The sequence below is a fragment of the Phytophthora cinnamomi genome (assembly GCF_018691715.1).
Source record: "Phytophthora cinnamomi strain GKB4 chromosome Unknown Contig38, whole genome shotgun sequence".
NCBI lineage: Eukaryota > Oomycota > Peronosporomycetes > Peronosporales > Peronosporaceae > Phytophthora > Phytophthora cinnamomi.
Window position 1 is genome coordinate 942,729 of NW_027150971.1, and position 25,587 is coordinate 968,315.

General features: G+C 56.0%; 11 protein-coding genes across 11 annotated transcripts; 5 read left to right on the forward strand and 6 right to left on the reverse strand.

Moving 5' to 3' along the window:
• Positions 1-1,861: 1,861 nt before the first annotated feature.
• IUM83_03279 (Calcium-activated potassium channel subunit alpha-1) lies at positions 1,862-5,086 on the forward strand (the record flags this gene model as incomplete). Its single annotated transcript, XM_067927269.1, has 5 exons — positions 1,862-2,156; positions 2,232-2,268; positions 2,331-4,697; positions 4,767-4,851; positions 4,916-5,086. 5 exons carry the CDS (start codon positions 1,862-1,864, stop codon positions 5,084-5,086), a joined length of 2,955 nt encoding a protein of 984 aa, XP_067791651.1.
• Positions 5,087-5,255: 169 nt separating this feature from the next.
• IUM83_03280 (Ribosome biogenesis GTP-binding protein YlqF) lies at positions 5,256-6,274 on the forward strand (the record flags this gene model as incomplete). The annotated part of the gene is made up of 2 exons (XM_067927270.1): positions 5,256-5,795; positions 5,879-6,274. The coding sequence occupies 2 exons, from the start codon at positions 5,256-5,258 to the stop codon at positions 6,272-6,274; spliced, it is 936 nt and encodes a 311-aa protein (XP_067791756.1).
• A 462-nt stretch (positions 6,275-6,736) lies between these two features.
• IUM83_03281 (TKL/DRK protein kinase) lies at positions 6,737-9,589 on the forward strand (the record flags this gene model as incomplete). The annotated part of the gene is made up of 1 exon (XM_067927271.1): positions 6,737-9,589. One exon carries the CDS (start codon positions 6,737-6,739, stop codon positions 9,587-9,589), a length of 2,853 nt encoding a protein of 950 aa, XP_067791755.1.
• A 162-nt stretch (positions 9,590-9,751) lies between these two features.
• On the reverse strand, positions 9,752-10,765 carry IUM83_03282 (Subunit of tRNA-specific adenosine-34 deaminase; the record flags this gene model as incomplete). Its single annotated transcript, XM_067927272.1, has 1 exon — positions 9,752-10,765. One exon carries the CDS (start codon positions 10,763-10,765, stop codon positions 9,752-9,754), a length of 1,014 nt encoding a protein of 337 aa, XP_067791955.1.
• A 151-nt stretch (positions 10,766-10,916) lies between these two features.
• Positions 10,917-12,182, forward strand: IUM83_03283 (EF hand protein; the record flags this gene model as incomplete). Its single annotated transcript, XM_067927273.1, has 3 exons — positions 10,917-11,057; positions 11,126-11,985; positions 12,065-12,182. The coding sequence occupies 3 exons, from the start codon at positions 10,917-10,919 to the stop codon at positions 12,180-12,182; spliced, it is 1,119 nt and encodes a 372-aa protein (XP_067791757.1).
• Positions 12,183-12,746: 564 nt separating this feature from the next.
• On the reverse strand, positions 12,747-15,435 carry IUM83_03284 (Coactivator CBP, KIX domain; the record flags this gene model as incomplete). The annotated part of the gene is made up of 2 exons (XM_067927274.1): positions 12,747-13,947; positions 14,024-15,435. 2 exons carry the CDS (start codon positions 15,433-15,435, stop codon positions 12,747-12,749), a joined length of 2,613 nt encoding a protein of 870 aa, XP_067791868.1.
• An 883-nt stretch (positions 15,436-16,318) lies between these two features.
• Positions 16,319-17,475, forward strand: IUM83_03285 (TATA-box-binding protein; the record flags this gene model as incomplete). Its single annotated transcript, XM_067927275.1, has 6 exons — positions 16,319-16,485; positions 16,556-16,643; positions 16,707-16,775; positions 16,861-16,932; positions 17,021-17,140; positions 17,221-17,475. 6 exons carry the CDS (start codon positions 16,319-16,321, stop codon positions 17,473-17,475), a joined length of 771 nt encoding a protein of 256 aa, XP_067791758.1.
• Positions 17,476-17,676: 201 nt separating this feature from the next.
• IUM83_03286 (putative ATP-dependent RNA helicase ddx52) lies at positions 17,677-20,158 on the reverse strand (the record flags this gene model as incomplete). Its single annotated transcript, XM_067927276.1, has 5 exons — positions 17,677-17,926; positions 17,994-18,166; positions 18,236-19,310; positions 19,384-19,930; positions 20,062-20,158. The coding sequence occupies 5 exons, from the start codon at positions 20,156-20,158 to the stop codon at positions 17,677-17,679; spliced, it is 2,142 nt and encodes a 713-aa protein (XP_067791760.1).
• Positions 20,159-20,419: 261 nt separating this feature from the next.
• On the reverse strand, positions 20,420-21,747 carry IUM83_03287 (putative beta-1,4-galactosyltransferase; the record flags this gene model as incomplete). The annotated part of the gene is made up of 4 exons (XM_067927277.1): positions 20,420-20,801; positions 20,884-21,119; positions 21,188-21,329; positions 21,431-21,747. The coding sequence occupies 4 exons, from the start codon at positions 21,745-21,747 to the stop codon at positions 20,420-20,422; spliced, it is 1,077 nt and encodes a 358-aa protein (XP_067791759.1).
• A 333-nt stretch (positions 21,748-22,080) lies between these two features.
• On the reverse strand, positions 22,081-23,646 carry IUM83_03288 (Flagellar radial spoke protein; the record flags this gene model as incomplete). Its single annotated transcript, XM_067927278.1, has 3 exons — positions 22,081-23,172; positions 23,245-23,493; positions 23,566-23,646. 3 exons carry the CDS (start codon positions 23,644-23,646, stop codon positions 22,081-22,083), a joined length of 1,422 nt encoding a protein of 473 aa, XP_067791754.1.
• Positions 23,647-24,266: 620 nt separating this feature from the next.
• On the reverse strand, positions 24,267-25,460 carry IUM83_03289 (rRNA 2'-O-methyltransferase fibrillarin; the record flags this gene model as incomplete). The annotated part of the gene is made up of 3 exons (XM_067927279.1): positions 24,267-24,306; positions 24,389-25,062; positions 25,140-25,460. 3 exons carry the CDS (start codon positions 25,458-25,460, stop codon positions 24,267-24,269), a joined length of 1,035 nt encoding a protein of 344 aa, XP_067791814.1.
• Between the last annotated feature and the right edge of the window lie 127 nt (positions 25,461-25,587).

Here is a 25,587-nt window from a genome sequence, read left to right on the forward strand (position 1 = left end):
TGGTGTCTTGTTCGAGAATGTCCTCGTTAATCGAACAGGTATAGCTCTTTGAAAAGGCACATTGACGAGGACGCCTCGTTACCTGCTGGTCGTGGAAAGCACATAATGTGGCGAGCCAAGGCTGGATCGGCTATCGGGTCGCCACAGAACGGAGCATCGAAAACTCAGACAATTTTGTTTGGTTCCTAACCCAAGTCGGTATGGTAGTTAAATTCGTCTCTCGTACGTTCAGTGACATGATCATCGCATTCGGCGCCATCAGGGCGGAATGAAGTTGCTGCAATTTTTTTTTTTTTCAGCCTGAGATCGGGGATGATCATGCCCGGAGGCATCATCGCTAGTGAAAGAACCGATTTGATATGATTCCCCATGAATGAGAGTCTGTGCACCCGAGAGAAAATATTTGATACGGGATCTGAGTCAGGACGCCATTCTCGAAGGCGATCACAGCTAGAGCGTGCCATCACTTGTAGAGGTCGTCAGGCAACGTTTTGAGATTAGTTTCCTGCAACTGCATGTTGGTTGTGGAAGCAGGTAGGGGCTGCAAAAGACCGGGGGGAAGCTCCGACATCTGAGTCTTCCCAATTAACACGGATCGTAGGGGCTGTTGCTGACACGAAGCTGTCGATGTCCCAGTTCATGACTGTGGTGTTGTGTATGTGCAGTATCACCAAACTGTTCAGCTTTTGGGACTCACTTGACACCAAAATGCGCTGGACAGTACACAATTGCTAGTGTTGCAGGTGAATTGTGGTCCAAGCTGTCCAACGATGTCTCATCTAGCGATTCAGTGTTTCGCACGTGGCAATCATATACCGGACTTGAGCATGGGGCCTTACCACTTGAAAACTAAAGTAGGGTCACAGCTCTGATCCCACGAAGTCGAAGCTGGATTCGTGCAGAGTTGCTAACGAGTGAATAAGTATTAGGATAACGATCCCCCACAGAATAAAGCAAGCGATAATAACGCGATTTCTGTACTTTTTGCTCGACTGTCCTCACCTTGCGAACTTGTGGCAGGATCCGAGACACTGTTTTTATTGCCAATATCGGTGCTACCCCATTTTGGTCACATGGCCACTGATTTCATGTTATGATCGTCCACTCCGGGAATTACTGCCGTTTCATTACGCCCCAGAAGCCCGGCCACCGTCACTACGCATAATAATGCTGAGCTGTGAGATCAATTTTATACCGAAATCGAAAAGCCCTGATGCAAACACCAGTCAATTTTCCAAGACCATTCCGGCGACAGCGGCAGGATCATACAGGAAATGTGGGTTCTTGCTTCGTTTAATTTCAAAGTTGAAAACATTGACGTCAGTGAAGAAAATAATCAGAGGGATAACAATCGTGATGCCAAAGCTGATCAGCGCATGTTGTGTTAGCGTGATGACTCGTTGAAGTGCTGGCTGAGAACCTTCTGAATCGTTGCTGTGGTCCAGCAGTTTGTGACTAAAAGTGCAACGGTCAGTGTATTTAATCCGTAAGTTACAGCTTGATGCTACCTTCTAGCACCTCGCGGAGCACAAAACACATCGAAAAATGCTGGTCTTTGACACCAACCAGTCCATCGTGAAGAGACTTCGTTCCAAATTCCTGCGACGCAGTTGTCTCGGTTCTTAGGATGTAGGTTTTGGAGTGACACTAACGACCTTGCCGGTCGTTCTTCTAGCTCTATATGCAGCATTACCAATCGCCTGGTAATTCGGCATTAACCTGCATGGAATCAACCTGAAGATGTTTAATCAATTGCCTCGTTTTGTTCTGGACACCTTCCTAGTTTAACCTGCTGGATGGTTAGATCGTGAAATGAACCGTCGCCAGTGCTAGAGTCGCCCCCTAGCAGTCTCTTTCGTCCATGTCGGACCTCTCGTCTCCCACGGCCAAGAAGAATGTCCCCAAGCATTTGCGCCATGCCATCTCCAGCAAAAACAAGGTGATACCGTCTCGCCCCAAACGCAAACCTCGAGTGTATCTGGCAAAGCGATTCGAGGGGGAGCCCCTGCGTGAATGGGTGCAGCGGAACCTCGAGAGCTCCTTGGCTGGCAACATTTTCAATGCTACCACGGCCGTCCTCAGTACCTTTCAAGCATTATTCCACATCAGCCTCAATTGGACAGGCCTGCGGATCGGACTCGACCCTTGGATGCAAGGTACTGACGGAAAAGATCTGTATTGATGTGTGTGTTTTAAGACATTTGGTCTTACATTGGTGGTTCTGACAAAAGAGGTTGACTTCAGTCTCAACCTGGTTTTCACGCTCGAGTAAGTCGTCAATTTGTGGGCTTTCGAGTGATAATTACACTCATTGACTTGTTCTGTGATAGATATGCGTTGCATGTGTATGCGGCCTTCGACCGACTCGAGTACGTTTTCGGCTTCTTCCCGATGGTGGAATTTGCTGTCGTGTTGCCGTCTTGGTTCGATCTTATCGCAGCAAGCATTCCAAGCATCACCTCTACGAGCACGCTGCCCCAGATTTCGCGCATACTACGGCCGCTGCGCTTTGTTCGTATTTTCCGCCTCGTACAGTTCGCAACGTCATCCCTTCAACAACAAGTAACGTCAGCGATGCTTACAATTGTATCGATCGTCTTTGCTACGGCTGGTGTTGTCCAGGCTACTGAGGCTTGCCTCACTCCATGCGACGATGACCCCCGTGTATGCAAGTGCCGTGATCTCTCGTTCCCCAACCTGCTTTACTTTGTGGTGGTCAGCATCTCGACGCTCGGCTACGGTGATATCTCTCCGGTGTCGACAAATGGCAAGTTCGTCGTCGCCTTCGTGATTCTTTTCACCTTCATTGTCGTGCCAATCCAAGTGAACCGCATCCAGACGACTATCACATCCCACACCGATTACTCTTCTGCTTACTCGGAGGCAAAGCTACATCCGCATGTGATTATTACGGGCTATGTGAACGCGGACACTCTCTCCATTTTCTTCGGGGAATTCTTCCATCCCAGTAATCTGAACTGGAACGAGCGAGTGGTTATACTAAACGCCGCTCCGCCCACTCCCGAGATCAACAAAGTGTTGCATGTTTATGATAGCAAAGTGCAGTACATTGTGGGATCGCCGATGCTGGACGAAGACTTGACGCGTGCCGTGCTGAGTGATGCTAGCGCCTGCTACGTGCTTGTGAATCGACAGTCGTCGCGTCCTCAATACGCTGACCAGTGTTGTGCACTTATCACGATCGCTTTGCGTCGAGGAAACCCGACGTGCCCGATATACGCACAAATAATCAACTCGAGGAATGCCGCTACACTGCTGAAGATGGGTGCAAGCGACGTTGTGGTGATTGGAATGCTGAAGTTCTCTGTTCTAGGGCGAAGCTGCCAAGTGTGGGGCCTTCCGACGCTGCTGTCGAATCTTCTTGCGCAGTGCAACAGTGACCTGGACAGCCACCACTCTTCACTGCAGTGGCAGCGCCAGTATTTGCACGGCTACATGCATGGCATCTTTCTGGTCGATATTCCACGAACATTTTCCAGCCTAACCTTTGGTGATCTCATCCGTTTTCTCTACGACAAAGCGTCAATTATTCCTCTGGCTATGTTAACGGACGATGGAGTGCGCTTTATGGACATGGAGTTCAAGCTTGGCGCGACTGCGGACCCGAACCTGTGTTGTAAAGTTTATGTCATTGCCAAAGGACTATCTGCGGTCGAGGGTATAATGAAAATCCCGCCCGAGCAAATTCTTTCGTTCCGCAAGGGCGTGCGTCGCAAAGGCAAATCGTTGTCCAGCAACAGTCTGATGGAGATGAAGAAAATCAAACCAGCTCTCGGAGATGAGATTGAGCAGATCCGCGAGAGTATCATAAATATGTACGCGGTCGCTGAAGATTACGACGTCGAAGCTGCGATGGGCATGGCTGAAAAAGAAAGCAATGGCTATTCGACCTCAGACGAGCGTCTAGCTGGAGAGCTATCGGAATACGAACGCTTTGTTTCACTAGGTGTACCTGACGACGTCGCCGACCACATTGTGGTATGTGGTTTCCCATCAGATACGTATCAATTTATCAAAACCATTCGGGAGGCACCAATGCCTGACGACTACACTCCATCGCCAGCTATTGTGTTTTTGGCTTCTGAAGTCATCGATGAGCGCGAATTTGAACGCATTCGTGGGTTTCTTGACGTCTACTTTGTGCAAGGCTCGCCAGTAAATTTCGGCGATCTCAAGAAAACCAACATTCGCTTCGCCATTTCCGTTCTCATCCTCACGCAGGCGTCTGAAGCTCAATATTCCGATCCGAACATGGTGGATGCTGACGCCATCACTATCGTGCGGTATATTGTGGAGATCAGTCAGCGTACTCGGATGCCTAACCTTGTAGTCGAGCTGGACAAGTCTTCGAACGTCAAGTTGCTGAGCTCTCTGGCCAATGAGCGACGCACTAGTTCCGCCTTTGGGCTACCAGCGCTAGTGGTTCGCAACGTTTCGTACCGTTCCCCACGACACGACAGTGTTGCTGCAGTCACTATACGACGCGACTCTTTCTGGAACTCGCTGGACGAAGGTGACGGCAACACGGATTCGTCATTCGTGCTTGAGGAGTTCATCGCCTCCGGTCGCGTCTTCATGAACTCGATGATCGACTCGCTCATGAGCGAATGCTACCGAAAGCCGTGGATCACGCAGTTCCTGCATTTACTAATCAACGGCAGTATCAACGACCTCGAGTACGCTCGCCGTGCTGTCTACATAATTTGAGATTGCGTTGGCAACTGATGCTCGTTTTTGAACCATAGGGAACGAAGACTGTTCCAAGTGGAGGCACCCGAAGAACTGATCGCACTCAAGTACGGCGAGTGCTTCCGCAAGTTCCTAGACATGGTGCGCACTCTGTGTTTTGTCTTCAGAAGGATAATCTACTCATTTTCCTTTTTTTTCATTTTAGGCGAGTTGCACTTGCATCGGGCTTTGGCGCCCCGAACGTGGTGTGGTGCTTCCTCACCCGTGCGTGTTCATCAACCCTCCAATGGAGCTGCAGATCGAGCCCGGCGACCTTTTCTTCGTGGTCGGCAAGCCCTTCACCTTCGCCTCGAGCCCCGACATATTCACACATTGAAGTTCATCTCGCAAAAAATGTTGCCTTTTTTACCTCTTCTCATTGGCCAATTAATCTTTTTCATTCTAGCCAATCACGCCCATTCGTCATCTGTGGCGCAGCGTCAGCACAGCATAGTATAGTTGACACACTCGTCCTGCGTGGCGTCCTAACTCGGTCCTGCGCGAAAATGAATATGTTCCGCTCCAAGTTCCTGTATCCTGCCAAGGTGAACTGGTTCCCCGGCCACATGGCGCTCGCACGCCGTGCAATGGTGGCGCAAATGGACGCGGTGGACGTGCTGATCGAAGTTCGCGACGCACGCATTCCGTGGAGCTCGGCCAACCCCGTCCTAGAGGAGGCATTCGGCAGGTCCAAGCCTAGACTCGTGGTCTTCAACAAGAGCGACCTGGCCAACTCCAATATGCAGCAACGCGTCGAAAGCCAATGCAAACAACAGCTCGGGACGGCCACCGACTGCCTGTTCACGTCCGTGACCAAGGGCAAGCGGCTGCAGGCCATCCTGCAGTGGTGCAACAAGTACAGCGGCGCCCAGTTCAAGAGCACGGCGGGCTCCATGGTCATGGTGGTCGGCATCCCCAACGTGGGCAAAAGCTCGCTCATCAACGAGTTCCGGCGGCTGTCCAACAGCCAGAAGATGGCCAAAGGCCGGAAGAGAGCCACCGTGGGGCCCACACCCGGCGTCACGGTCCGCAATGACATTATCAAGGTGAGTTTGGGGTGCGGTGACGTCGAGGGGGGCAAAGGTTATTAACCGGTGTGGGTGGTTTCGTTGGTGGTGTGGTTTTCCAGGTGAACGACAAGCCGGCGGTGTATGTGGTGGACACCCCCGGTGTGATGCTGCCGAACATCCCGTCGGCGGAGACGGGCATGCGACTCGCGCTCACGGGAGCGATCAAGGACGAGGTCGTGGGCACCGAGCTGATCGCAGACTACATGCTCTTCCTGCTGAACCAGATGAAGTCGACGCGGTATGTGGACGCGTTGAAGCTCCCAGGCGCGACGGACGACATTAATGAGCTGTTTTCCCTCGTGTACAAACGCTGCGGAGCGCTGGGCAAGGAGCCGGACGTGCAGAATCGACTGGCAGCGCAGTTCTTGCTGCAGGAGTTCCGTCGTGGAGCGTTCGGCAACTTCACGCTTGATCCGATCGATACGTCGGCTAAAGTGGAGAAGCCTTCGTCGTAACATACAATGGAAAAGTGGACTGAGGGGGTAGCAGCTTTGTCCCCTCATCAGGCCTCGCAATTTCGACCCCTGTATTGAGCTAATGTAGTCGCGTTCGATCTCAATCCACCCAGCCATCATGCGAAGATCAGCACTGCAAGATGGATGGCCCCGCCCCAGGTGTGAGGACGTGGTGAAGCAAGTCGTGCAATTCCCCTATTCTTAGCGGGATGCCTTGATAGCTGTGTCAGCCAGTTTGCAAGTTGCTCGCAGCTCCCGCAAGTCGTTTCGATCTGCAGACGGCGCTCGGTTTGGCTCGGCTCGGTATAGCACCAGAAACTGCTAGCCGCCAAGTCAAACTTGTCGATCCCAAAGGTGAAGGACCTACACACGCCCAGCAACTTCACCGACGTGCACAGATAGCTCGAGGCCCCAAAAAAAGCGTGCCAAACGCAGGCGGCGCAACCGCCGCCGGAACACGGGATGATTCCATTCCCCCTTTTCCACACGGGTCACACTAGAATGACAGACACGCCCACACGGGTGTCCATGTCGAAAGTGATCCCGAAGGACGACTCTGGCAAGGTGATCGAGATGGCGGGCAGCAGCGGACGCAGTGGCACCAACGCGGCCAAGAACGACGAAAGCCAAGTCATGCCGCTCCCGTCGCCGAAGTCGCCCAACCATGCCGGCAGTGCTCCGGCGTCGCCGATTCGAGGCACGCGACTGCATATCATGGGCGCCAGCATGCAGGACCTCAAGCTCAACTTCTTCCGCCCTCGCATGAGCAGGAACAACGCAGCCCCGAGTCGCCAGGAGGACATCGGCATTTCGTTCGTGTCGCTGCAGTTTTCGAACGCAGACATGGAGCAACGGTTCGCGGTGGCGCGGTGTGTCAAGTACCAGACGCGACTCAAGTTCGGCTCGGGTTTCACCGCCTTCTTCATCCCGTTGCTGGTTGTCATGCAGGTGAGCTTCAAGACGAACGAAGAAGACGGCGGAAAGTGGACCAAACTGCCCCTCGTCATGGTTTTCCCCGGTATTGTCACCTTGATGGGGCTGCTGGTGGTTTTCTTCCAGCGGTTCTTCATGACGCACATGCAGTGGTTGACGCTGGTGTGCCTCATCGGGCAGATCAGTGCTCTGCTGGACACAACCGCCGCAAGTACGATGGTGAGTGAACGCAACATTTGGGTGCAGTTCATCTTCTCGCTCGGTATCACAAGTTCAACAGGTCTGACCTTCCTCAAGTCGACGACTGTGCTCGTGTGCTCGAGTATTTTCTTCCTGATCATCGCCTGGGCGCGGTTTGCAACCAAAACGAGTGGGGAACAGCTAAGTGCGCCGGGCACGGTGACTGCCGCCATTATCCTCTACTCGATCTTGCTCTGCTTCCTGTCGTGGAACTGGGAGTATGAAGAGCGACGCGATTTTGTGCTGACTGAGCGTCTCGCCCAGGAGAATGTGATGGTGCAGATGACAATGGAAATGACAGGCTGGTTCAGCGGTGGTGCCGCAGACCAGTCCCCCGACAATGGCGCCAATGCTGGAGGTATTCTGAGTGCAAACTGCCACATCGATCCGAAGGACGTGCTTATCAAGGAAGAGCTGGGAGAAGGTACTTTCGGCTGTGTGTACGCCGCCTCCTGGAAGGAGACTCGCGTGGCTGTCAAGAAGATCACCCTTCAGGGCGACACGAAGTCGATTGTAACGAGCTTCGGCTCCGAGGCGAGCGTTATGGCTCAACTGCGTCACCCGAACGTGGTCATGTTCATGGGCGTTATGGTGCACCCAGAGTTCGTTGGTCTTGTGATGGAGCTCTGCCCGAAGGGCAGTGTCTACAGTGTTATTCACAACGAAGACGTCAAGATCGACTGGTCTCTCCTGCTCCGCATGATGATGGACTCAAGCCGCGGAATGCACTTCTTGCACTCTAGCAAGCCGCCCATTCTTCACCGTGATCTCAAGAGTGTCAACCTCCTCATTGATGCCGATTGGCGCTGCAAGGTTTCCGACTTCGGCCTCTCCAAACTCAAGTCCTTCCGAGAAGACCAAAACGAGTCCGGTGTGGCGGTCAGTGTCAGTTCAGGCGCCAAAAATGTTCCTCGCGTCTTCATCGGCTCGAGTGTCTGGATTGCGCCTGAAGTGTTCAAGGGCGAGGAGCACACGGAGAAGGCTGACGTGTACAGCTTCGGCGTGATCCTTTTCGAAGCGATAAGCAGCTCGGTGCCTTACAACTCGATCTCAGTGGACGCTGTTCCTTTCGTGGTTCAGGCTGGAAAACGCCCCACGGATTTCCACGCGCTAGAACTTCCGCCTGGAGATGCCATGCAAGACCTTTACAGCCTCATGACACGCTGCTGGAGCGCCGAGATCTACGCGCGGCCGTCGTTCTCGATCATCATTTCGACACTGCAGTCGATTCTTACTAAGCACTGCGGAGACGAGAAGTGGGAGGACCACATCATCTATCCCGACAGGAAGATAGTCAACCCTTCTAACTCACCTGCAGACGACGACGGTCTGTCCATTCGCGAGGAGGATTTGATCGTGGATGCTGCTATCGGCCGTGGAGTGTTCGGCGTGGTATACAAGGGCAGCTACTTCGGCACCCCTGTCGCCATCAAGAAGCTGCACGTGAGCGGAGTTCCCAAGAATACACTGGTCGAGTTCGAGAAGGAGTGCAGCATCATGAAGGGACTTCACCACCCCAACATTGTGCTGTTCATGGGCTCCTGCTCCAAACCTCCGACGCTATTGCTCGTGACGGAGTTGCTAGCGAACGGCAGCTTCTTTGACATTTACCATAAGATGCCACGTCCGGATCCGGCTCGCCAGCTGCGTCTTGCTTACAGTGTGGCATTCGACATGGCCAAGGGTCTGGCATACCTTCACAACCACAATCCCATCGTGATCCACAGAGACCTCAAGTCTCAGAACATCCTTTTGGACGACCGGATGCGTACCAAGATTGGCGACTTCGGTTTATCCAAGTTCCGTGACGTTGGCAAGACGATGTCCATTTGTGGTAGCCCGCTTTGGGTGGCACCGGAAGTGCTTCGGGGCGAGAAGTACGGCACCCCGTGCGATGTCTACAGTTTCTCCATCATCGTGTGGGAGGCCCTTGCCTGGGGTGAGCCGTACCCGGACCTGGGTTCGAGTGACATTATGAACGGCGTAGCGGGTGGAAACTTGCGCCCAACAGTTCCCGATGGTACACCGACAGGTCTTGCTCGTCTGCTAGAAGAGTGCTGGACCAAGAAACAGGACCAGCGCCCGACCTTCAACGAACTCGTACCAAGACTCGAGGCCATGAGCAAGGATTTTGCAGCCTAGAATTGCCAGTAGCTGACAATCGTTAGTTAGTTCATTTATCGCTAGTATTCATGCTAGCTTCGTCCAGCCCTCCCTCTCAACCTGCTTCGCTCACTGATGTATTTAATAATACAGTAATACAGCAAAAGGATCTGCTCTATTCATCATCTTTCTGTCTTCTGGCTACTCAGCAACGCTCATCGCTTCGTCTTGTGAAATCGCCAACTGAAAAACGCGGTAGTGATGATTCAGCGACTTGATCGTGTGCAGCTTGAAAGAGTTCAACAGCACGCCGTCTTCAGGGTTAGCGCGGTCGAACACTACTCGCCGAGCGCGACTGTGCACAAGTGCCATCGCGCACATGCCACACGGCTCGCGGTCCAGGTACACGTCATACCCAGTGCACAAGTACGACTCGGTCGACTTGGTCTCAACCTTGCTCTCCTCTTGCTGCAGCGCCGCAGTCGCTGCATCCTCTCCTTCAGCACACTTCTGCTTCTTGCTGGCTTTCTCCTCAATCTCCGCCTCTCGTCGTCGGTCCCTCTCTGCAACGGCATCAACCGCCACCATCACGGGGTGATACAACGCCTCGAACTTGTATTTGGTCTGCAGCTCTTCGCCAACCTCCGACATCGCAACTTGTTGATCAACCTCCGGGTCGACCACCACGCAGCCCCACGCACAGCTCAGCGTCTGCTTCCTCTCGTGCCTCAGCCTTTCTCCAACATCCACCGCTGCCTTCAAGTGCTTCGCCATCTTCTCCTTCTCGTGGTCCTCAATTGGTGGCACGGCCGCGGCTTCCTCCACGCTGGCGTGGAAGATGAGCGGCCAGAGCTTCGTGTGCTTCTCGAACAGCTCGCGAGTGCGCGGCGCGAGCTTCAGAGCCTCCGCCGTGGTGAGTCGAGCCTCGAACATTGTTTCCAGTTGCTTGAGCTCCTCGGAGGGCTCTGAGGCGTCGCGGGCATTGGAATTCAGGGGACAGACCAGCGCCACGAGCGTTTTCGGGGATTCCGCGTGCTTCTTCAGGCGCTTCAGGTGCGCGAACCCGAGCTCCGTTAGCGGCTGGAAACTCGAGGACAGGTGCTTCATCACCTTGGAGCCAAACCGGGCGGGGAACTCCAGCGCCACGAATTGCTGCTGCGCCTCCAGCGCCTCGGCATCGAACTCGTCGGGGGCCACCACTTCCACGAGCTCCATTGTTGTCTGGACCGATAAATGAAGTAACTATGGTGAAGTAACGATAGGTGAAGTAAGGTGTCGACCAGCGAGAAGTTGAAGTATGTAGCCATTTATAGCGGGTTGCCATTCATGAGGGAAGAAGCCTTGCTTGTGTTGTAGATCGCTGTCCATGTCGTCGCCTAAGTTCTCGAGTATCTGCCCTACACAGCCCAGCGTGCTACCGTTCGCGTCAGCGACGGACTCGACGCTGCATCGGCCGGCGTGGCGCAGCACCAGAGTCATCGATCCGTCGCCCTGGAGTCCCAGGAGGGTGGGTGAGCGCGAAGTACTTCCTACGGCAGCTGCGAATTGAGTTTTGGTTGTATTTCTTGTCTGTAGCCGCCATCTCGGTTCAAAGGCCACTTGCGCTATGACCTGCTGGGTCCGCCGACTAGCGAGCTACCAGCAGATCTGCCGAGAACACCAGCAGTGACCACAGCAGAGATACCCCCCTCTGACACTCCAGAGACCAATGCTGGCGCCACCGAGTCCTCAACAATTGAACCAGGCAAGGCAGTAAAGCCTCCTGGCAACGAAAACGCTGCACCTGACACAGCAGCGGCTAACAACGCGGATGCAGCAAAAGGAGAAGGCACTATCTCTCCAAGGACAGACTTGACGAACCTGGAGGAGCTGCGATGGTTCCAGCATCGGTGGCTGGACAAGCATGGTCGAGACAGTCACCTCAAGGCGACTCGTGAGCAGCTAGCTTTGATGAGGCGTTGGTTTGACTCTCTGGACACCGATGGATCTGGTGAGGTGGGGCTTGACGAGCTCGAGGACCCTCTGGTTTCGGTCGGTCTGGCTTGTAGTCGTGACGACGTCCAGCATTTGATTGAGGAAGTCGACCTCAATGGCACCGGCGGCGTCACGTTCGACGCCTTCTTGAATCTGCTCTACCCAGAGCGAGCCAAGCGCGAGCGAAGTCGAAGGTTCCCTCCGCCACTCCACACACCCAAGCATCGACCTCCAGCCCGTCCCGATGGTTCGGCAAAAGTCTTGGGTCGACCTGGAGTAAGTCCCAAGGCGAGGCAACACCCTGGGAAGTCAAGCGTTGCGAATCCTGTTGCACGGTTGTTCGAGGACCTGCAGGCAGGCAAACTCGGCGACATGGCCGTCCCATTCCCCATGCTTATCACAGCCTACCGCCGACGGATGCTTCTCAACGCGCACATGGCTGACAACCCGACCGCGAAAAGGTAAGTTTTCACATAAAATGCCATCGCCAAGCTGAGCTCCGCCAACCTCAAGGACAAGCCGTCATTAACGTTCCTGTAGAGTTGGGTCTTCCGTGTTGCAGGCGCTTGAAGCATCAAGGCAAGACTCCTCAACAACTGATACATACGACTGGCGCAGAACACATTTTGATCTTCAATTGCCGTCAATATTGCCGTGACTGAAGGGAATAAAGCTCAGGCTCACTGCATTGACAATCACGATGAAAGCCAACAGCAGTCATTGCAAGAATAATAAGTACAACACAGCTGACATTCTCTCCTTCCTCTTCCTGAATCAATCTCGCCACTTTACAGATTCATTTCAAGCCTCGTCGGCTTTCGCCTAAACATCTCGCCCGTGCCGAAGGCAGCTCGACTCACAATGTCCTACGTCATCGCTTGAAGCAGGTTGCTGCCCTTGATGGTGCACCACGAACGTGAGGGGCTACCAGTCTAAACTGGACAGCCGACTCGTATCTACTCGTTCGATCGCCACCACCACTAACAAGTAAGGCCAGCTCTGCTTCGTTCGCTACGCACCAAATCAGGAAAATGGCCAGGTTTGCAGCATACATATACACGCCCCGCCAATTCCCTCAGGCTTCCCGTGGCCCAAGTTCGCCAACGGGGCCTCCTTGGTGATCGCTTGCTTTTCTGATACTTTCCTTCCATGCTGTCCATTGCGTTGTTGCTTGCTGCCACTGCCTCCAGAATGTCGACCTTCGCTTATAGTGGGTAGAGTGTTACTTGGCATTCACTGTACTCATAGGTGGGGTCTTTGATGAGCCACTAGTACTTGTCACGGGCTTCTGCATCGATGCTTGAGAGGGTTGTGAAGCTTGAGGTCCTGATGTTGTATTGCCGGGGTGCTGCTGGTTCGGGGCAGCACCCGGCTGACCGCCAGCCTGGCCGGCAGCTCCTCCTACCTTTGTGCGCTTGAAAGCGGCAGCATTTGCTGCTGCTGCCATCTGCTGCTGGGATTGTGTAAGCGTCCGCTTATTACCCGCCAGATGAGCAGGATCGTTCCCTCCATTCTTCATCGCATCACCATTGAGACCTGAGCTACCATCGCCCTGAAGATCATCAGATCCAAGCAGCGACGACGACAAATCCAAACTCAGGAAATCTGACGATTCACCAAGGCTCATGTCTCCACTCATGCGCTGCTGATTGGCACTGCCATTTACTGCGCCAGGTCGCTGCTGAGCTTGGGCTTGCGCTTGGGCTTGTGCACGAGCTTGAGCTTGAGCCTGAGCTTGCTGCTGTTGCTGCTGCATGTAGTTCGGGTTCTGTCGCTGCTGCATTTGCTGCTGCATCTGCTGCTGTTGCTGCATTTGTCTCATCGAGTTTTGGCGCTGGAGAGCCTGGTTCTGCTGGTACTGCTGCTGTTGCAGCGAGTTTTGACGCTGCATCTGAGCTTGCTGCTGCGCCTGCTGCATTTGAAGCTGGCGTCGCTGCAGTTGAGCTTCTTGGAATTGCTGCAACTGCTGTGGGGTGAGCTGCTGCCGCATCTGAGGGTTTTGCTGCATTTGCATCTGCAGGTGTTGCTGCTGCATCAACTGCTGCTGGGTCATTCGGTTCCCGTAGGGCATGTTGCCTACTACGTGGCCTTGAGGACCCATGCCGCCTGCACCCGGATTCATCGCCATACCAGGAGGGGGCGCGTTGCCTCCCATCATAGCTGCGCTACTAGTAGCACCCCCAGCATTACCGGGAACACCGCCTGCGGCCGCACGAGGATTACCACCAGCCTTGTGCTGCGCACGTGCACCCATCGTCACCGCCAAATGCTGTAGTCGCGTCTTCAGGGAAGAGAAATCGCCGTACTCGTCACGGTTTTTCGCGGTACGGTACAGCGAATCCTCTAGTCGTCTCGCCATATCCGGCAACCGTCGGATCCACTCAGCTGGTGCATCCGGCTTCCGCTGTTGCAGCAAACTCACACTGTGCAATACGAGAACGAAGAAAAACGTTAGTTTTATCAGCCCACATGCAATTCTCATCGATACCAGAGACGCACATTTTGCCGATCATTTTCCGGCGCAGCGGCAGATCGTTCTCTGACTGCCAAGCAGTCTGAGTGTCACCAGAGCTGCTGCCGCTGGGCGTTCGTCCGGCGGCAGCGCGCTGCTGGGCCTGCTGCTGTGCCATTTGAGCCGCCCGCATTCGCGCCGCGTTCATCATGCCAGCTTGCTGTGCATTCTGTTGCGGTCCGCCCATCATCATGTTCGGGTTTCCATACTGTCCATACGCCGCATTGCCGGGAGCGCCGCCGCGAGCCATGGCCGGGTTACCGCGCTGCATGTAAGCGGCATTGGCGCCCATCGCCATGTTCTGCTGGTTCGCGGCGCTCTGGCTCATCGAGATTCGAAGCACTTCCATCGGCGGGGGGATCAGGTCCGGGTGCTGCATCATCATCGCCTTCACGCGCGCGAACTCCTCTTCATAGGACGACGTCGGCGGGCGGTAGGCCTGGCCAGACTGGCCACCCATGTACTGGGCAGCAGCGCTGGTGGGCGGCGCGCCGCTCACGCCTGCAGGCATCTGACCTGCGTGCATTTGCTGCTGGTAGGGCTGGCCTGCGAACTGCTGCGGTTGTCCGTTCTGCTGGTTCATCATCATCTGATTGGCGTACTGCTGCTGTCTTTGCTGCTGCATCTGCATCTGCTGCTGCTGCTGCTGGTTGCCAATGTGCGGCCGCGCTGACGACGTCGTGGAGGGCGCGGACGTCGTGGCGTTGCTGCTGCTCGAGTTGCCGGCGCTCATGGCCGCGGACGCCGCGCCGCTGCTGGCTGCGGTCTGCGCCGACGGCGAGGGCTTGGTCGCTGTCGACGTGGCCGTAGCCGCCGCCGTCGCCGTGGTCGTGCCGCTCGTCGCGTCGCTCTTCATGGGCGCCGAGGCCGACGACGTGGCGTTGCTGCTCGTGGCCGTAGCACTGGCGGAAGCCGCAGCAGCGGACACGGACGCGCCCGTCTCCGTCTTGGGCTTGGCGTCGGCCTCGCCCTTCTTGTCCGCGTCCGTCGCGACGGTGGCGGCCGTCGTGGCGGACGTGGTGGGCGCCGACGCGGCGGCGCTGGACTCGAGCTCCGCGCCGAAGTAGCTGGCGCCCATGTCGCTGGAGGTGGCCGCCGACGCGCTGGCGGGCGTGGAGGACGTGGGCGCGGAGGACGCAGCGGCGCTGTCCGCCGGCTTGTGGCTCTGGGGCGAGGGCTTGGGCGAGTCGCCGAAGCTGAAGTCGGCGTCGCCGCCGCTGGGCATGGAGGCGAAGGGGTCGTCCCCCAGGCTCTGCACGCCCGTGGGGGTGCCCACGCTGAAGGGCAGCGCGCCGCCGCCGTTGGGCGAGTTGCCCATGGGCGTGCTGTTGCTCCACGAGTTGAGCGAGCCGAGGTCCAGCAGGTCGCCGCCGGCGAAGTCGAAGCCGAACGAGTCCATGGGCGAATTGGGTGGGTGGGTGGGGTGGGTTAAATACTAGCACAAAAGACTACGATAAGCGCGGACTCCGTCTGCAAAATACGCAATCACGGCACGGACTGGGTTAGCACTACTTGTTTAGAGAGTGTTAAAGCGAGAGGGAGCGCGGCGGCGCAAGCGTACCGGCGGGTGTAGGGGGAGTCTGTCTCCCAGGTCCGCCGCGGTGGGGAGCTCTGCCTTTTTGCCTTGCGGAGAGAGGGGGCTGGTTGGATTGCGCTGCGCTGGCTGGGGCGACTGGCGGCGTGGAGGGCGCGCGGCACTGCGTGAGCCTTCCTTCCTGCGGTTTTGCTGGGGCTTTGACGGCTGAAGCGCCCCGTTCAAAACTGAGGGAAAAAGCAAAAATAACGGCTTTGGCGGGCGGCCGAGCCCCAGTCAAAGTATACTTAAGAAGTGAAAAACCTTGTTGTTTTTAAAAAACCTCGCATTTAAAAAGCCGCAAATTCTCCGCTCTGGCTTTCTCTCGCGCCGAAATGCCCCCCTCAAGTCGGGCGGGCTCCCTACTCTTGGTGAGATTACTGCCGCGCGCCGTCATACAGCAGGCAAGGCGGTACCGCCGAGGCGCGAGCGAGCGCGCTCGGCCGACCTGCATCCATCGACCTACTCGGCGGTGCCGCTTCGTCTATCGTAGCTCGGTGCGTCAAGATCGCGAGCTCAACAAAAGCTGCGAGAGGCGCTCCCACTTTTTGGCTGCGCGCTGATTGGTCGGTCGCTCGGACCCGTAATAATGGGTCGTGCTCCAATACCCTTAAAAAGGCGCTCTAAAAGTGGGACACTTAAAGTGGGACACTTAGTGGTGCCCGCCAACCAACCCTCTCTCTAAACGTCAGAACTGACCCGAGCCGCGATGGGCAAGACGTTGGCGGCCTCCACGCGCGGCGCCGCGCGCGCCGTCAAGGAGCGGCAGCTGGCGCTGGTCGAAGACCCGGGGCGTGAGCTGCAGGCCGTGGGCTCGCGCGAGCTGCAGGTGGACGACGACTGGGAGGAGCGCCTCAACCTGCAGGTCAAGATCATGTACGGAATCGATTCCCAGGCGATAATTAGCGCCTCGCGGGGCTAATTCAATGCGTTAACTGCCGCGCAGGAACGTGGTGGGCACGGTGGACCTGAAGACGCCGCTGGACCTCAAGACCATCGCGCTGCACGCGCGGAACGCCGAGTACAACCCCAAGGTGAGCTCAGTGGGAACGTTGCAATGGTGGGGAGGAGGCTGACGTGTTGCTGGTGGCTGGCAGCGCTTCTCGGCGGTGATCATGCGGCTGCGCGACCCCAAGACGACGGCGCTGATCTTCGGCTCCGGGAAGGTGCGTCCGCCGTTCGATTCGGGGGGTTATTGGTGATGTTTTGTTGATTTTTTTCTTGTTGTTGCTGCTGCTGCAATTGGGGCAGATTGTCATCACGGGTGGCACTAGTGAAGAGAGCTGCCGGTTAGCGGCGCGCAAGTTCACGCGCGTAATACAGGTCGGTGGAGGGAGTGGAACGGAGTGAGCCTTTTGGTACTCGAGTGGGAGAGGAAGCTGACTAGTGACGGGTGTGTTGACTGCTTCAGAAACTGAACTTCCCGGCCAAGTTCACCGAGTTCAAAGTGCGCAACGTGATGGGCACGTGCGATATCCGCTTCCCGATCCGGTTGGAGGGGCTGCTGAACGACCACGCACGATTCTCCAGCGTACGTATGACTCGCAGCTTTCCTGTTGGTGCGTTTGATAAAAGCTGATCGTGTGTATGATTTTTACTGTTTGTTTGTAGTACGAGCCGGAGCTGTTTCCTGGCCTGATCTACAAACTCGTGGAGCCCAAGCTGACGCTGCTGATCTTCGTGTCCGGCAAGATTGTGCTGTGCGGTGCAAGAGACTCGAACCACCTCCACCAGGCCATCGACAAGATGTACCCCGTGCTGCTGCAGTACCGCAAGATGACAGCGCCCCCGTCGCTGATGACAGGGAAGCCAGGCTACGAGGATAGCGAGGACCTCGACCGTCTAGAGCCAGGGGCTAACGTCTAAGACCAAACGAGGCAGTACGCGCGTGCATTGCTGTATGTATCTATCGTTATCCTATGCAACTACAGTAAAAATCAACGAAAAGCACACTAGGAAAAGTAGCACCTGCATTCCGTCTCCTCAGCCAATGCAAAACAAGCGGGCTCTTGAAGTGTCCTCCCTCTCTACAATCTGGAGCTGCCTCTCCCGTCTTGCCATGCGTACCTAGTCGTTCTTCGGGTTCTTCTTGTGCTTTTTGCGCTTCTTCTTGCCTCCGCCTGCGGGCTTTGTGGGGTTGTCTTGCTTCTTGTCGTCAGACTGTGACTCGGACTGGTTGCTGGGTTCACTGGTCTTTTTGTGTTTCGCTTGCTTCATCTGTTTTAGACGGTTTGCTTTTTGGAGATCGTATCCGGAGACCGTGTTGATGCGGTGACGCGTGGGAGGCGCCTTCAGAAGCTCCTTCCTCTTGGACATACTGTCAAATCAATAAATAAAAGTCAGCACAGCGCACCACACGAGTGCCATCGTTGGTTTCTGCGTACCTAGCCTTCTTGAGCGAGAGCATCCAGTCGGGGACCTCGCAGCCAGAGATCTTCATCACGTTCGCAATTGTACGCAGGTACACCATATCGTCTTCTGTGAAGAACGTGACAGCCTTGCCCTGGCGTCCATTTCGTCCCGTACGACCAATGCGGTGAATGTAGCTCACAGCACTCTGTCAAATATCCACGCCACAAACGTTAGTCGCGCAAAGGGGGGACCCAACAAGTCAAGTAGTTCGTACCTGCGGGAAGTCATAATTAATGACCATGTTGACGGCCTTGAAGTCCATACCACGACTCATAAGGTCTGTACAAATAAGCACCCAAACCTCGCCAGTGCGGAAACGCCGAATCACGTCGTCGCGTTGTTCCTTGGTACGGTCCGCATGGACGGCGCCAATGTTCACTCCATCGTACAGCAACTCGTGATACAGCTCGTTGGCGCGCTCTTTGTTCTGCACGAACAGCAACGCGGGCAGCTGAAGGCCGTCATGCAACAGTTGCTTCATAGCCACAAGCTTTCCTTCCTCCTTGCCCACGAACACAAGCTTCTGGTCAATCGTGCTAGCACCAGCATTTTTCGTGCCCACAGCCACCTTGACAGGGTCGCGCAGCACAGTCTGGGCCAGCTCTTCCACGCCTTCCAGCATCGTGGCACTAAACATGGCGCGTTGCACCTTGGCATGAGTGCAAGCAGCAAAAATCTCATCCACCTGCTCCACGAACCCCAGCTCCAGTAGTCTATCAGCCTCGTCGAGACACACCATTTCAACGGTCGAAAGGTCAACCTTCGCTTCTTGGATCAAATGCACAAGGCGCAGTGGCGTCGCAATCAGAACATCGTGGTTAACAGCCAGCTTGCTCTTGGTCTGGGAAGCAATCGTGGCAGCAGTAGCCTTGGACAGCAGCGTAATGTGCAACTTTCTGCCGGCCGCAAGGCGCGTGAACTCAGCACGAATCTGAACGGCCAAGTCGCGAGTCGGTGCGAGAACGATCGAGCGGATACCGCTGCTAGTTCCACTCCCAGCTGCCAGGTTTGCAAGAATCGGGATAGCGAAAGCTGCGGTTTTACCGGAACCCGTTGGTGCCGTAGCCAGCACATCACGCCGCAACAGGAAACTGGGGATTGCTTGCATCTGCACGGACGTTGGCTCCTTGTACTCAGAGCGCTCAATGTTCTTCAAAAGCAACCGCTTCATCTGCTGCGCACTCGCACTGGAATCCATTCGCATGTCAGCGAACGCAGTGATCGGTGCGGGCACACTGACACCGCTAACACGGATGCCAAGCTGACGCCGAAGCATCTGGACGCCCTCCCTGCCATACAAAAACACACCGTTATCAATCAATTTTGCGCTCGCACGATACACGTATCCACCATGTCACTTACTGTTCGGCGGTGGTCGCGTTCTTCTTCTTCTCAGCTTTTTTGGCCTCTTTCTTCGCCTTCTTCGATGCCTTAGCATCAGCAACCTCCTCATCCGAGTCGTCGCCATTGGACTTGAACAGCGTCACTGCCTCGTCATCCTCTTCCTCCTCGTTGTCACTCGACTCTGCAGCGTCCGCCTCCGACTTCTGCGACGCAGCCTCACTCCCCATGGACTCCGTGCGCGAGCGACGACGCGCGCGCTTCTCCCTGCGCTTGTCCGCCTTGGTCTTGGGCGGCGCCAGCAGCTTCGACGCCTGCTGCCGAGCCTCGTCCTCCAGCCGCAGCTCCTCCAGCGCGCCCTCGCTCAGCTTGCGCTTGCGGCGGATCTTGCCGCTTTCCTTGCGCGGCTTGCTGGCGGGTTCATTGCCGGCCCACTCGGGCACCATGTCGACGCTGATCTTGCGCGGCTTGGGCGCCTTCTCCTTGGGCTTCTGGACGGCATCGAAGCCGAAGAAGTCCAGTTCGTCCACGTGCACAGCTCTCTCGGCCTCTTTCCTGGCTCCGGCGGCTGCAATTCATTGCACGGGACGCGAAATAGAGAGAAACATAAAGGCATTTGGTTAGTGGACTTTGGCATTGAGTGGCGTCGGCTGTAGAGCGAGTTGGAGAGCGAGAGTTGCACGGGCAGCGAGAGCGTACACTTGCCGGGCTGCTTGAACTGCTGCTTGTCCTTCTGAAACTTGGCGCCGCCGAACTTGGCGCCCTGCGTCAGCGCTCCGAAGAAGGTGCTCGACATGATGAGGGTTCGCCGTTTGCGTCCAGCCAAAGTGACCTGGACAGGGGCCACTAATGGAGTGGGGCCACAGACAAAGAGGGACTACTAATGGGGTGGGGCTACTATTAGAAAAAAATATGACCATTCTTTGTGGTGGCACTATATATTCTGGACCAACGTTGAAGCTGCTCATGCACATCAGCGCAGGTCGAGGAGTGCGAGTGATCCGCTTACCTGAGAGTTCTCGTCATCAGTGGAAATTCCTTCTAGTTACTCAGTTCTTCACCGCTCATGGCGATTTGCATCGTCTCGTTGGTCGCTGGAAGCGGTTGGAGCGTTCGCTTCCTCCTCGGTTGAACTCTCTGGAACGGTGAGGACCAAGTACGACGTTGGAATTCGATCAGGGGTTGTTGGCCGCTCCAACGACGACTGGGAGTCCGACCAGTGGCCGTTCGGGCCCAGCTTGACCGTGATCTTGGTGCAGTTCTCGTTGATCGCTTCGGCGTCCACGTACTCGTACCGAAGATTCTTCAACCCGTTCTTCTTCCACGTGCGGTGGTGCTCCTTCAGCAGCTCGTGCTTCACAGTGCACTTCCATTTGTTTGTGCGGAGGACAGCTAGCTTTTCGTCCAGAGTCAGCTCTTCGAGGTCTCGAATGGTGCCGCTAGAAGGGAGAAAAACAAGTCACATAAATGTCAGGTTCCGGTTACATTGCTCGACCACATAATTCGCATCCGATTCCTTACCTGGAAGGCGCTTCGATGGCGAGTTTCTTGCGCACCACGCGACTGTAAAGCTCGTTGTCCTCGCCACCCCAACCCCAGAAGTTATTGGGAAATCCGTTGACCCTGATGAATTGTTGGCGCGTGAACGCCACGATGCCGCCGAAGTAGTTCGAGCTCTCGTTGTATCGATCCCACACGCGTGCAACGTGCATGGGGCCAAGACGCGGCGCGGTCGTGTAGAATTCAGCCAAGTCGTCCTACACCACCAGCAACCCAAGCGTTGCCATTAGCCTCCACCACCAAGCATTCGCTCCTTTTAACGTACTCCAGGCAGCAGATCGACATCGTGGAAAATGTAGACATCATAGTCATTGCGCGCCATGTCGAAGCCTGCATTCAGCAACTTGCCGCGGTTAAACTTGCGGCCGTCCAGCGACTGCTCCAGGATGAAGATGTGGAAAGAGGCACTATTGTATCAACAATTGGCCACCACCAGCACCACCAGAAAAGTCAGTGTCGTATCCCTGACCGTTGACGACAGCATTGTCTTGCAAGCTGAAGTTTGTACCTCTTCGATGCGCAATGGCGTTGCAGGAACGCGGTCATATACGGCACAAACTCGTCCAGATGCGCCCGTCGCTTCTGCGCCGGGTGGTTGTCGCGGAACGGCACGAGCACCGCCACGCGCGTCGAGGTCGAAGCCGAGTCCTGCATTGCGCCAACGCTGTCGTTGGCGGGCTCCGTCCCTTCCAGAGCGACTGCAATTGTGTCGGGCTCATGTTGTTCTCCGAGAAAGGCGGCGGCACTTGTGCGCCGCTGTCGCTTGTGGCCCTTGTCGCCTGGGACGTCGGTCGCCGATGCATTGGGTCGCTTGGTCGTCGTCATGCACAACTGAAAAAAAACTGGTAGATGTCTTCACGAGGAGGACAGAGCTTAAACCATCCAGTGGTTGGATACGCAAACGCGCAATCCCGTCCTTGTCGAGGGAGATGCTAACCTTCTCTCGGCTCAACGAACACAAAAGCTCCAAGGTGTTTGAGCCCAGTACTTATCGTTGACCTGGGCGGCACTTCCAGAACCTCCGCAGCTCGAACATATTGGAATTTGTATGGGCGCTGGCAACCAGTGCTCGCCACCTCCATCATTGTATAACCCCTTATACCGTATGCAAAGAGTATAGCCATATCCGCGGACATGGCTACACTCGCACTTCAACTTCTACGCTGCCTCCTCCACGAACTCGGCCGGCGTGAACCCTACGATCTGTGCGAACAGCGCGTCGGGGACGCTGTTTTTCGCCATGCACTTGCTCACGCGGCGGCGGTAGCTGGCGTCGGCCTCGCTCATCCGTCGGAGCACTTCGGCGACGCTTTGCTGCGTCTCCGCTGGCACGTCGCTCTCGGACAGAGCCCTGACCAGGTTGTCCAGCATGTCCAGGGTCTGGGTGATGCGGTCCGCCGTGCCGTACGTGTCCTTCTTCTGAATTGCAGCTAGCGCTTTCACTGCAGCGGGGGTGTCGTCGTCGTCGAAGCTGCTCAAGCTCTTGTCCAGAGCTGCCACGGCCTTGATGCCCAGGACGTCCACGAGCAGGTCTGGCGTGCGAAGCAACCTCTGAGTGAACGGGGCCACACCACGTGGTAGCTCGCACGCAGAATTAATAGTGATGCTTGCATTCTGCCGCACAGAGGCGCTGCTATGCGTCAGACACTGCGCCAGCGGCTCGATTCCGAACTCAACCACGCGTGGCTTAGCGTCCTCCGAGGTCGACAACACCATCACCGCTGCAACCAGACATCGAGTGAGCTCGTCTCGCTTTTCTGTTGGCTCGCAGCGCACTTGTCCAAGGAGCACCTTTGAAAGCGCTTTAAGGCACAATTCCACAGCATCAAGCTGAATCGCCTCTCGTTTGGCTTGGTCGTATGCTGTCACGTTCGTGATCACCATGGCTGAGTGTAGTAACGTATCGGCTTGACACAACCGCGGTTTTTTTATCAGTGACAACACTGGCGCGACAACAGCAAACTGCGCGCAGGTTCGAGCGCCCTCGTAGACGCGCGTGAGGTTTGCAAGAATTTGCACAAGCAGCTCAACAATTCGTGTCGGTAGTTTTGACAACGGCTGACTCGTCAGCATGTTGGCCAAGGTGCTCATGGCTTCGGACTTGTTTGCGAGCAACAGGCAGCCTTCTGTGGATATTGTCAAGTTGATAAAGATAAGGCAACCTGCAGCTACGACCTCCTGTTCGTCGTCGCCAAGCAAGCGAGTCGCCGTAGTCAGCACAACCTCGTCGCTCAGTTCGTTCGGCGTGTCCTGTTGGATTTGATATTGAGAACTTAGTGATCAAATCGATCTAGCGGACGAGGTGAGGAGAACTTGACCTACCATTTCAAACAGCACCAGGGATGCCACCACTAGCGCTGCGTCCGTACGAACTTCAGCGGAGATCGATTGTGTCAGGTCTGCGCAAGTGAACATGAGCTCTTGCATTACAGCTGTGTACTTGGAGTTTGGGCTGCTGAGTAGTTCGCGCAGGTCCTGGAGTGCGCGGCAGCGGTCCTCATCAGGAAGATCTTCCATCGCCAACAACTCGGCATACTTGGGAATTGCTCTGGCCCCGAAAGCTCGCGTTACCTAGAAAAACGTAAAGCACCTCATTAGCTGCTCTTGCTTTGGCAAAGTAAACTTCAACGTTGCCTGCATTACCTCCTTGGGGTTGTACGCTTCCAAGAACGCTTGATCCGCGTACGGGTGGCGGTCACGAAGCTGGTCACTGACTCGGTGCATGATGGCGACAACTCGATCAACTCGCGTGAAATGCAGCACAAACTGTAATGGCTGAAGCTGGCAACGTCACCAAAAATACTACTACTTCTAGTATGAGAAGCAGGAATAGAGATGACAACGCTACTTATATTTACGGTTAGGCTACAGTGACAACAAGTTAGTCCGGATCAACTCTTCTCAGCTGGAAAGGATAGAGATGAACACCAGGTCTCCGCCCTTGGTGTGTCGGCCACCCCTCCTTCTTGCTGCACTCTTCCTCCTAACTACCAAACCTACAAACCTACCCATGCATACATGTAAAGCATACCAACGGTATGCATCATTTGCCCTTCCTTTCTCTCATCGACCCCACCTGGAGGCTTTGATGACGTCTTTCGATCACGGATAGGACCCACCGCCACCCCCAGTGACCACTTTTCAGCGGGTGAGAACGACAGCAAACCCCGTTTTGTTCAGTCCGCCCGACGCAATATTTCTAATCATCGAGAAAGCAGAGGCTGCCTTGCAGCAGACCTCTTCGGAATCGCCCCACTCACATGCAAAGTATACAACATGCACTCAGCTCACATACACCATACACCGACCACCTTAAGAGGATGAGCGCAGCTTGAAACTCTTGGTCACGAAGAAGAGGTAGGCTCCACAAGTCCGGGCGGAGACCTACAAACACCAGGCATGTAGAAAAACACATTTGCATAGTTAGAGAGTGTAAACCATGTGGCTTGTTCCTGAGAGGATCTACTTCTTCTCCTTCTTGGGCACACGGTAGGCGCCGACGACGACGGCGTGGTCGCGCTCGTACGGCTCCAGCGTGAGCTGCTCGGCCGGCTTGAACTGCTCCTGCTGCAGCTTCTTGACCTCGCGGGCGAACACGGCCTCGGGGGCGGCCGTCGAGTCAATGCAGCTGGCCTTGATGGAGATGACGAAGTGGCCGCCGTTCTTCAAGAAGTGCGAGGCGTTGAGCGCCACGATACGGGCCTGGTCGGGCTGGGCGACATCGGCGAACACGACGTCGACCATGGGCACGAGCATGCGGTACTTGAGCGGGTGGCGGGCGTCCTCAATGATCGGCACCACGTTGGTGCGCGACTTGGCCATGTTGATGAGGTCGCGGCCCACGCGGTGCGAGAACTCGACGGCGTACACGGCGCCCGTGGGGCCCACGATGTCGGACACGTGCGACACGGTGGTACCCGAAGCTCCGCCCAGGTACAGCACCTTGGCGCCGGGCTGGATCCAGATGTTGTCCACACCGCCCAGGATGGCGGCGGCGATCTTGGAGCGGAACGGGTTCCACACGCGGTACTCGACCTTCTCGGTGCCCTCGCCCGAGGCGGCAGGCACGTCCACCGAGATGCGCTTCTCGCCGTACACGGACTTGCCGGGCGTCGAGTTGAGCGTCACGAGCGCGTCCTCCTTGCCGCGGGCGATGAAGATGCCGGCGTGACGGTGCGGCTCCACGACGACCTTGGCGCCGCCAGCCATGCCGCCACGGCCACCACGGCCGCCGCCACGGCCTCCTCCGCGTCCTCCGCGACCCCCGGCGGCGCCGCGGCCGCCTCCACGGCCACCGAAGCCAGCGCCACGGCCGCCTCCACGGCCTCCTCCACGGCCACCGAAGCCAGCGCCACGGCCACCGCCACGGCCACCGCCACGACCACCGCCGCGTCCACCACGACCGCCACCACGACCGAATCCACGTCCAGACATTGCGAAGTTGAGAGTTTCTTGGGGAAAACTGGGAGTTCCGGAATGGGCAGCGCTACGCCAGCAGCTCCAGTCGATGGCTGCGAATGAATGGACGCGTCCTGCAAGACGCTGCCAGCCAACCAACGTCGCGGACGCGGGTAACACCGTTTTCGACCAATGGCAGGACAGTTGACTTTCAGCCAATGGGGAGATAGAGAGGCCACTATTCGGAGCGATGTTGAAGTGAAGAGA